The sequence below is a fragment of the Pan troglodytes genome, chromosome 20 (assembly GCF_028858775.2).
Source record: "Pan troglodytes isolate AG18354 chromosome 20, NHGRI_mPanTro3-v2.0_pri, whole genome shotgun sequence".
In the NCBI taxonomy this organism is placed as follows: domain Eukaryota; kingdom Metazoa; phylum Chordata; class Mammalia; order Primates; family Hominidae; genus Pan; species Pan troglodytes.
In genome coordinates this window covers 20,846,460-20,855,701 of record NC_072418.2, presented here as the reverse complement: position 1 = coordinate 20,855,701, position 9,242 = coordinate 20,846,460, and the positions used below count along the sequence as shown (strand labels likewise).

At 55.6% G+C, this 9,242-nt stretch overlaps 1 protein-coding gene across 2 annotated transcripts; it reads left to right on the top strand.

Moving 5' to 3' along the window:
* Nucleotides 1-1,789: 1,789 nt before the first annotated feature.
* On the top strand, nt 1,790-9,239 carry RAB3A (RAB3A, member RAS oncogene family). 2 transcript variants are annotated; one of them, XM_512511.7, is made up of 5 exons: nt 1,790-2,170; nt 3,325-3,552; nt 5,593-5,711; nt 7,192-7,316; nt 8,385-9,239. In XM_512511.7, the coding sequence occupies exons 2-5, from the start codon at nt 3,325-3,327 to the stop codon at nt 8,573-8,575; spliced, it is 663 nt and encodes a 220-aa protein (XP_512511.2). In that variant the 5' UTR covers nt 1,790-2,170; the 3' UTR covers nt 8,576-9,239. The 2 variants fall into 2 exon arrangements, with proteins under 2 accessions (XP_512511.2, XP_003953458.1); XM_003953409.6 differs by lacking the exon at nt 1,790-2,170 and adding an exon at nt 2,545-2,610.
* The last annotated feature ends 3 nt before the right edge of the window (nt 9,240-9,242 follow it).

Genomic DNA, 9,242 nt, shown 5'->3' with positions numbered 1-9,242 from the left:
TACGGTTTCCTACAGCCTCGACCTCCTGAGCTCAAGTGATCCTCCTACTTCAGCCTCGGGAGTAGTTGGGTCCACAAGCACGCGACACCACATCCAGCTAATTTTTAAATTTTTTGTAGAGATGGGGCCTCCCTATGTTACTCAGGCTGGTTTCCAATTCCTGGGCTCAAGCGATCCTCCCGCCTTGGTCTCCCAAAGTGGTGGGATTACAGGCGTAAGCCTCCGCACCCGGCTATTTTTACTTTAAAATACTAAGTCAGTGACGGAAGCTTCCGCACATTCTCGTGGCTCACTTTTCTCTTCCTGGGGAAAAAAGGCAGGAGGTATTTCCGAGAGAGCCACCCATGTAGGAAGCGTGCCTTTGGGCGATCAGGGAGCTGAGCAACCGAGAAACCTCCCCTCCAAGGGGGCGGCAGGCCAGGGCCTGGACCAGCTTCCCTGGAGCCCCCCACAGAGCACGGACTACCGCGTGGGCGCGGAGGGCAGGGAGAATGGGAGGTGGATTTCTTTTTATTTTTTGTTTTTCTGAATTTTCCCAATTTCTCTGCAGTGGATTGGTGATACTTTTATAGTCCGAGTGGGGGAGGAGGGAGCAAACATGTTACCCTAAAAAGAAAAAATAAATTTCCCAAATGTAAACGGTGCGGGGACGTGGGGGTGGGCGTCCCAGTACTCCCAGGGCACTGGGGGCGGGCTGGGGACGGGGTTGGCGGCGGCTGGGCCTCGAGGCGCTAAGTTATTCTGGTCTCTCGGCGCCTCCGCAGCTGGCGAGCTTTTTATAAACAGGACGAGTCACCCCCCGCCACACACACACGCTCCAGCCCCGCCTACTGGGAGGGGTGGGGGGAGAATCTAGGGGATCAGGACTCTCCTGGGGGCCACACACCCCTGGAGGGTTTGAAAGCTGGAGTAGGGGGAGCAGGAGACCCAAAGTGGGGGCTGGGGTTTCGGGCTCCTCCCCCCTCCCCAAATTCTGACTTCCTTCCCTAAAGATTTGGAGGAATAAAAGATGGACCATCTTAGCTCCCAAAAGGCTCCATTCTCTGAGTTTTGCTTTCCCAGGATGGAGGGAGGGGGTCTCCCAGCCCCCGGGTCTTTGAATCCGAGCTTTGAAGAGCTGGAGGCTTCGGCTCGTGCCCTCCCTGTTTCCCGGGGCATTTACCGCAGGCTTTAAGGGGTTTCCGGGACAGGTCGCTTCTCTGTCCCTGCTAAACCTTTTCTTCGAATTTTCCTCTTGATGACGGGGCGCAGGGAGGGGAGGGGGTTCCCAGAGAGTCCATCAGCCCCTTCCTCCTTTTCTGGGAATGGTGGGGAGGGGAGGCTCTCTTGACCTCTACTTCTTCTTTCTTTTCAAACCTCAGAAACGGGGGAGGGGTGGAGTCTTTAGTAGCCCCTCCCTCAGTGGGGGGGGTCTTACGCCTCGGGAATGGGACAGGGGTCCCTCTTGACCCCTGTTTATTCTTTTGTATTTATTTTGAACCCCATATATGTGAGGGTATAAAACATCTCTTGGGCCTCGATTTTTCTTTTCTGCAATTGGGAGTCAGGGGCATTTAACAGGGGTCACAGCACCTTGGAGTAGACGGTGGCCTCAAGAGTCCCCTACCTGGGGTGGGTGCGGGCGGGTAAGGGAACCGCCCCTGGAAGACCGGGGCTCAGCCGAGGCCTCAGCCTCTCGGCCCTTCAATCTCCCAGATGCCACCATTGGACAAGAGGAGGGCGTAGACAATCGCTGATTGGCTACTTCGCCCGTCGCTCGGGGGCTTAAGCCAGTGAGAGAACGCTGAGGGGCCCCGCCTCCCCGAGGCGGGCAGGAGGCGGACGAGAGGCGGAGTCGGTCCCCGCTCCGCTCCCGCCCCTACTGGATGCACACGCTAGGCCCCGCCCCATTTTCACGTCAATCTGCTCAGGAGCCCTGCCCCATCTGGCTCTGCGTGCGTCAATGGGCCACATCTCTACGCGCGGCTCCGCCTCCGGATGGCGTCACGGACTTATCTACATGTGAGGCTCCGCCCCTCCCTTTGCAGGACGTCACGGAGGACTGCAGGGGCCTGAGCCGCTGCTGCCGCCGCCGCCGCGCAGCCCCACATCAACGCACCGGGGTCCTGTCACCGCCACCGCCAAAAAAGTCACCGCCGCTAGGGTCGCCGTTGCATCGGTGCAGGGCAAGGTGAGCTCCTGGGCGGCCGGGTGTGCTCAGGCTCCGAGCACCTGCATAACCTTCATTTGACTGATGGGCTGATGGAGGTGGGGGACGAGGTTGACTAGGGTTGAATGGGGGGAAGGATGCGGCGGTCGCGAGGCTGGGAATGGGTAGGGCCCGGGCGCCCCACTCCTGCCTGATCCTCACCACTAACCCCCCCAACCCCCCTGCTCTGCGGCGGAGGGGGAGGGGAGCCGAGCTCCTTGCGGGAAGCTGTGCGCGCGGGAGGCTTTTGCGTGCGCGTGCGCGTGTTGTGCACACGCGTGTGCGCGCCTGCCTGTGTCAGCGGGTCTGTGTGCACCCTTGCTTGTGTACCTGGATATGCTCGTGTGACGCCGTGGGGGTCTGGGCCTAAGTGTGTGCGCGTTGCACGCGCGTGGAGAAAGACGTGTGGACCGCCTGTGCAGGTATGGCCCGTGCATACAAGCACGGGGATCCGTGTCCGTGTGGGTGATGTGCACACGCCTGCATGGGTGGAGGGGCCTGTGCGCACGGGTGGTTTGCACATTTCTATAGGCGAGTCGGTGTGCAAACAGGTGTCTGTGTCTTTGTCCTGTGCACCTCAGTGCGTTCACACACTCCTGTATGTACGGATGAGCGTGTTTGAGGCTGTGTGCACGTGAGCGTGTGCATGCCCCGCCTGTATCATGTGATGCAGCGGCCTTGGCCGGACCTCTCCGGCCTGGAGGTTTGCGGGGAGCGGGGCTGCAGATGCGCGTCCTCGAGGGACCATGCACGCGGTGCACGTGGGGCCGCGCGGCCGGGTTCTGAGGACCATGAAAGATTGATGGGGGGCGGAGCCAGCCGCAGTCACCCCCTCCGGGCTCAGCCCTGGGTTTAGGGTTACAGCCCCACCTGGGGCACCTGCCCCTTGAAGGGGGCTGCTGGGGTGTCCCCATGGGCAACCCTCTGAGCCCCTCCTCTGAAACGCCCAGGATTTCAAGGTCACAGGCTGCCCTCTGCTGGGGGCACCACCAATTAATACTGGGGCTCCTGATGGGATAAGGGTGTCCTCCATACACCGGCCGTTTTCTGGAGCCCTTGCCATCTTCTGCCTGGGCTTGGGCACATGAGGATGGAGAGAGCCCCCCTCACGGCTCTGCTACACCCGGTATCCCCAGATGGCATCCGCCACAGACTCGCGCTATGGGCAGAAGGAGTCCTCGGATCAGAACTTCGACTACATGTTCAAGATTCTCATCATCGGCAACAGCAGCGTGGGCAAGACGTCCTTCCTCTTCCGCTATGCTGACGACTCGTTCACGCCTGCCTTCGTCAGCACCGTGGGCATCGACTTCAAGGTCAAGACCATCTATCGCAACGACAAGAGGATCAAGCTGCAGATCTGGGTGGGTCCCAGCTGGAGGGCTCCCGCCCGGCTCGGCTGGACTCCCGTACTTGGAAAAGCAGCCCCAACCTCGTCTATCTCTTTCCTGACTGGAGTCATTCACTTACACACTGGGCATTTATCAGGTGCCCACTGTGTACCAGGGGCAGAAACAGCACCTGTGTTCTCCCATAAGCACCTAATCCTGGTCCCTCAGTTTCCCCATCTTCAAGTTCTTCCATGTATGAGGTTTCAGCTGGATCTTGGTCCCCTTCTCTTTTTTTGTTTGTTTTTTGAGACAGGGTGGTCTTGCTCTGTCACCTAGGCTGGAATGCAGTTGCGTGATCACGGCTCTCTGCAGCCTCGACTTCCCAGGCTCAAACCATTCTTCCACCTGAGCCTCCTGAGTAGCTAGGACCACGGGCTCCTACCACCACGCCTGCTGATTTTTTTCTTTTTTGTAGAGACAGGGTCGGGCTATGTCTGCCCAGGCTGGTCTTGAACTCCTGGGCTCAAGCGATCCTCCCACCTCAGCCTCTCAAAGTGCTAAGATTACAGGCATGAGCCACCCCACCTGGCCTTGTTAGTTTTAAGAGACAGAGTCTCACTCTGTTGCCCAGGCTGGATTTGAACTCCTGGGCTCAAGCAATCCTCCCGCCTCAGCTTCCCAAGTAGCTGGGAGTACAGGCAAGTGTCAGCTTCCTTTAATTTTTAAACCTACAGTTAAATTCTCTCCATCTTCATCTGGCTTGATTTTTCTCCTTGGTCCTTGTCACTCTCCAATATAGGATACATTTATACCGTTATTTTCTATTTCCCACACTGAGTGTCACTTAGCAAGGGAAGTGCCCATCTTGTTAACAACTGTGTCCCCAGTGTCCAGTTCAGGGTGTGGAAAAGATCAGTGCCCAGTCCATGTTTGTTTGTTTTTTGAGACAGAGTTTTTGCTCTGTCACCCAGGCTGGAGTGCAGTAGTGCAATCTTGGCTCACTGAAACCTCTGCCTCCCGGGTTCAAGCGATTCTCCTGCCTCAGCCTCCTGAGTAGCTGGGATTACAGGGGCTCACCACCAAGCCCAGCTAATTTTTTTTTGTATTTTTAGTAGAGACAGGGTTTTGCCATGTTGGCCAGGCTAGTCTTGAACTCCTGACCACAAGTGATCCACCTGTCTTGGCCTCCCAAGGTGCTGGGATTACAAGCATGAGCCACCACGCCTGGCCCCTGTTTTTTCTTTCTTTCTTTCTTTCTTTTTTTTTTTTGTTGTTATTGTTTTGAGACGGAGTCTCGCTCTTGTCACCCAGGGTGGAGTGCAATGGCGCTATCTCGGCTCACTGCAACCTCTGCCTCCTGAGTTCAAGCGATTCTCCTGCCTCAGCCTCCTGAGTAGCTGGGATTACAGGTGCATGCCACCACGCCGAGCTAATTTTTGTATTTTTAGTAGAGACAGAGTTTCACTATGTTGGCCAGGCTGGTCTCAAACTCCTGACCTCAGGTGATCCACCTGCCTTGGCCTCCCAAAGTGCTGGGATTACAGGCGTGAGCCACCACCACACCCGACCCCCTGTTTGTTTTTTGAGACAGGGTTTCACTCTGTCACCCAGGCTGAACTGCAGTGGCGCGATCTCACCTCACTGCAACCTCTGCCTCCTGGGCTCAAGCAACTCTCTCACTTGAGCCTCCTGAGTAGTTGGGACTACAGGTGTGAGCCACCACACCCTGTTAATTTTTGTACTTTTTGTAGAGATGGTGTCTTGCTATGTTGCTCAGGCTGGTCTGGAACTCCTGGGTTCAAGCCACCTGCCCACCTCAGCCTCCCATAGTGCTGGGATTACAGGTGTGAGCCACAGCACCTGGCACAGTACGTTTGGTGAATGACTCTGTGGAATAATGGAGCACTCATATATTCTGAGCACTGGTGACCCAACCTGCTCTTCCTGACACTTTGTGCCCCTGGGCAAGCTCCTGCTTCTCCCAGGGGGCTGAACTGGATGATATCAGAGCTCATTTCCTCTTCGAGGGCCTTATGTGCAGGTCCTCTCTGACCTTCATCTCTTCCTCCCTAGGACACAGCAGGGCAAGAGCGGTACCGGACCATCACCACCGCATACTACCGGGGCGCTATGGGCTTCATCCTCATGTATGACATCACCAACGAGGAATCCTTCAATGCAGTGCAGGACTGGTGAGTGTACCCCACTTGCTCTTTTTTTTTCTTTTCTTTTCTTTGAGAGAGGGTTTTATTCTGTCACCCAGGCTGGAGTGCAGTGGCACGATCAGGGCTCACTGCAGCCTCGACCTCCTGGGCTCAAGTGATCCTCCTGCCTCAGCCTCCCAAGTAGCTGGGACTACAGGCATATACCACCACACCTGGCTAATTTTTTTGTATTTTCAGTTGAGATGGGGTTTCCTCATGTTGCCCAGGCTGGTCTTGAACTCCTTGGTTCAAGTGATCTGCCCACCTTGGCCTCCCAAAGTGCTGGGATTACAGGCGTGAGCCATTGCTTCTGGCCTTCCACACTCATTCTGGGGCCATTGTCTCTGAGCCAAACTTTCTTCAAAAAATAATAAATAAAACGTAGGGGTCAGAGAAGGATTTCAGATGGAAAAGTAAAACTATAACCATATAGAAACAAATATCTGCAAGTGTAGGGTGGAGAACATAGAGACTATAAGGAGAGTTGGCATGGCCGGGCATGGTGGCTCACACCTATAATCCCAGCACTTTGGGAGGCTGAGGCAGGTGGATTACCTGAGGTCGGGAGTTCGAGACCAGCCTGACCAAGATGGAGAAACCCCATCTCTACTAAGAATGCAAAAATTAGCCAGACGTGGTGGCGCACACCTGTAATCCCAGCTACTTGGGAGCCTGAGGCAGGAGAATCGCTCGAACCCGGGAGGTGGAGGTTGCAGTGAGCCAAGATTGTGCCATTGCACTCCAGCCTGGGCAACAAGAGCAAAACTCTGTCTCAAAAAAAAAAGGAGAGTTGGCATAGGTTAGAGATTGTAAACATTTCAATTTTCTGCTCAGAAGTAATAACTTAAAAAAAAAAATTTCTGGGTTGGGCACAGTGGCTCATGCCTATAATCCCAGCACCTTGGGAGGCCGAGGTGGGTAGATCTTGAGCTCAGGAGTTCGAGTCCATCGTGGCCAACATAGTGAAACCCTGTCTCTACTAAAAGCACAAAAAATTACCAGGCATGGTGGCTCATGCCTATAGTCCCAGCTACTTAGGAGGCTGAGGCAGGAGAATCACTTCAACCTGGGAGGTGGAGATTGCAGTGAGCCTAGATCGCGCCACTGCACTCCAGCCTGGGTGACAGAGCAAGACTCTATCTCAAAAAAAGAAAATTTCTGGGCTGGGTGGCTCATGCCTGTAATTCCAGCACTTTGAGAAGCGAAGGCAGGCAGATACTCCAGCCTGGGCAACAGACCCAGACTCTATCTCAAAAAAAACCCCAAAACACAGAAACAATAATGGGTCAGTCGGGGGCTGGAGTGGGGTGAAAGAGGGGCACATTGGGGGAAAGGATGGTGGGGAGGATGGAGGGGCAAGCTTCTGGGTCTTTCTTCCTCGGACAAGGACACAGGCTCCACATCAGCCCGTCAGGGTGGAGCTGGGATCCTCCAAGCCCTGACCTGCCCCCATTGGTGCCTCCTATAGGTCCACCCAGATCAAGACCTACTCATGGGACAATGCCCAGGTGCTGCTGGTAGGAAACAAGTGTGACATGGAGGATGAGCGGGTGGTGTCATCAGAACGTGGCCGGCAGCTAGCTGACCACCTTGGTGAGTGCCCAGCTGGGCTGGAGACCCACAAGTCTAGAAAAAGGACACTAAGAGAGGGGAGGGCGCACACTCAAGGTCTTACAGCTAAAGCCAGGTAATTCACACTTCCTGCAAACTAGCCTTCATCCAGGAGCCATTTGAGTTGGATCCTGAGGGATGTGTAGGAGTTCGCCATGCAGAAAGTTTAAGGATTTATTCTGACACTCACCGTCCAACGCTTTGTTGGGTGTTGCTGGGCTCAAGAGGCATCTAGGGGTGCCTCGAGGGACCCCTGAGGTAGAGGGAGGGACCTGGATGGGAGGAGCACATGAGAGGAGCCAGGCTTCCTGGAGTGGTGGGTAGTGAAGAAGGGTCTTTCAGGCAGAGGAAATAGCTTGGGCAAAGGCTTGCAGTGAGAAAGGTCGTGTGTGTTTTGGTAATAATTTCACAAGACTAGAACATGAGGGTCAGCTGGAGGAAATGTGGCCGATCATAGAGGGCCTCAACCATGTGCTGAGAGGCTGGGACTCTTTGGAGGGCAATAGGGAGTCACAGAGGGTGTGTGAGCAGGGGGAGGTCACAGCTGGATTTGAGTGTCAGAGCCTTCCAGGGCCAGTGCATGGGGCTGGGCTGGACGCTGCAGGGCATGTCTTGCCAGGTCCCTAAGGACAACGAGACACAATTTTAGGAAGGAAGGGCAGGAGGCCAGGTGCGCTGGCTCACACCTATAATCCCAGCAATTTGAGAGGTGGGGGTGGAGGATCACTTGAGCCCAGGAGGTTGAGACTGCAGTGAGCTATGATCACGCCACCATACTCCATCCTGGGCAGCAGAGCAAGGCCCTGTCTCAAAAAAAAAAAAAAAAAAAAAAAAAAAGCAGGAAATGCAAAGCTGACCCAGTTCCATGTTGCTTCTCTGCGGGATTTGTCAGTACCTTCAATAAGTTTCTTCTCTGTGGGATTTGTCAGTACCTTCAATAAGTTGCTTGGCACTGGGAATCTCCAGGTGTTCCCTTTCCTCAGAGAAACACCTCTGGGAGTTGGCATAGGGCGTGGCCAGGGTCCTCATCCCTGCCTTCTCTGACCACAGGGTTCGAGTTCTTTGAGGCAAGCGCCAAGGACAACATTAACGTCAAGCAGACCTTTGAGCGCCTGGTGGATGTCATCTGCGAGAAGATGTCCGAGTCGTTGGACACGGCGGACCCTGCGGTCACAGGCGCCAAGCAGGGCCCACAGCTCAGTGACCAGCAGGTGCCACCGCACCAGGACTGCGCCTGCTGAGAGCCACCCCACCCCCTTTCCCCTCTTCCCTGTCTTCCCCACCTTCCCCCAACTACCCGGACCTGACCCGGCCCCTACCAGCCACGGGCACAAGACCCCTGCTCCTGACTTAGCCCGTCACCCTTATTTATTATTGTAGCTATTTATTTATTTATTGAAGATGTCCCCCAGGGGCCCAGGCTCCCCTGCCCGCCCCAAGCCCTGCCCATCCTGTACATATATCCCTTTCCCCACTCAGCTGTGGTGTCTGTGGCCCCGTGAACTCACTGCTCACCCTCCTGAACCACCCCCCGCCTTTTTTTTAAATTCACCCCCATCCACAGTTGTCAGTTGTGAAGAGGGGCCAGATGACACCCTAAAGCAGGCTGATCGGGCAATGGGAGGTGGCCAGGCCTGCCAGCCCCTCGGCTCTGCCGCGGTGGGCCGAGGCCGCTGTTGGGGGTTTCCCTGTGTGGACCATGGGGGTCAGAGTCTGGCCTGCCAGGCTCCTCTCCCCGTTTTCTCTTTTGGTGGGGGGGTGTGCTGTGGGTATTCACCACCCTGGGACCCCCCCCCCCCCGCCCACCGGACCTGTTCTGACCTCATGAGTGTCAAACGTGCCCCCCAGTTCCTTAGGAGATGTCATGACAACACTACACACACCCAATAAAGCGAATGGACCATCCAT

Excerpts from the sequence above, each read along its gene's own strand:
- RAB3A (XM_512511.7), top strand. The coding sequence starts at position 3,325 with ATGGCATCCGCCACAGACTCGCGCTATGGGCAGAAGGAGTCCTCGGAT. Across the intron at positions 5,712-7,191 it reads TTCAATGCAGTGCAGGACTG|GTCCACCCAGATCAAGACCT; the intron begins GTGAGTGTACCC and ends TGCCTCCTATAG. Across the intron at positions 7,317-8,384 it reads GCAGCTAGCTGACCACCTTG|GGTTCGAGTTCTTTGAGGCA; the intron begins GTGAGTGCCCAG and ends CTCTGACCACAG.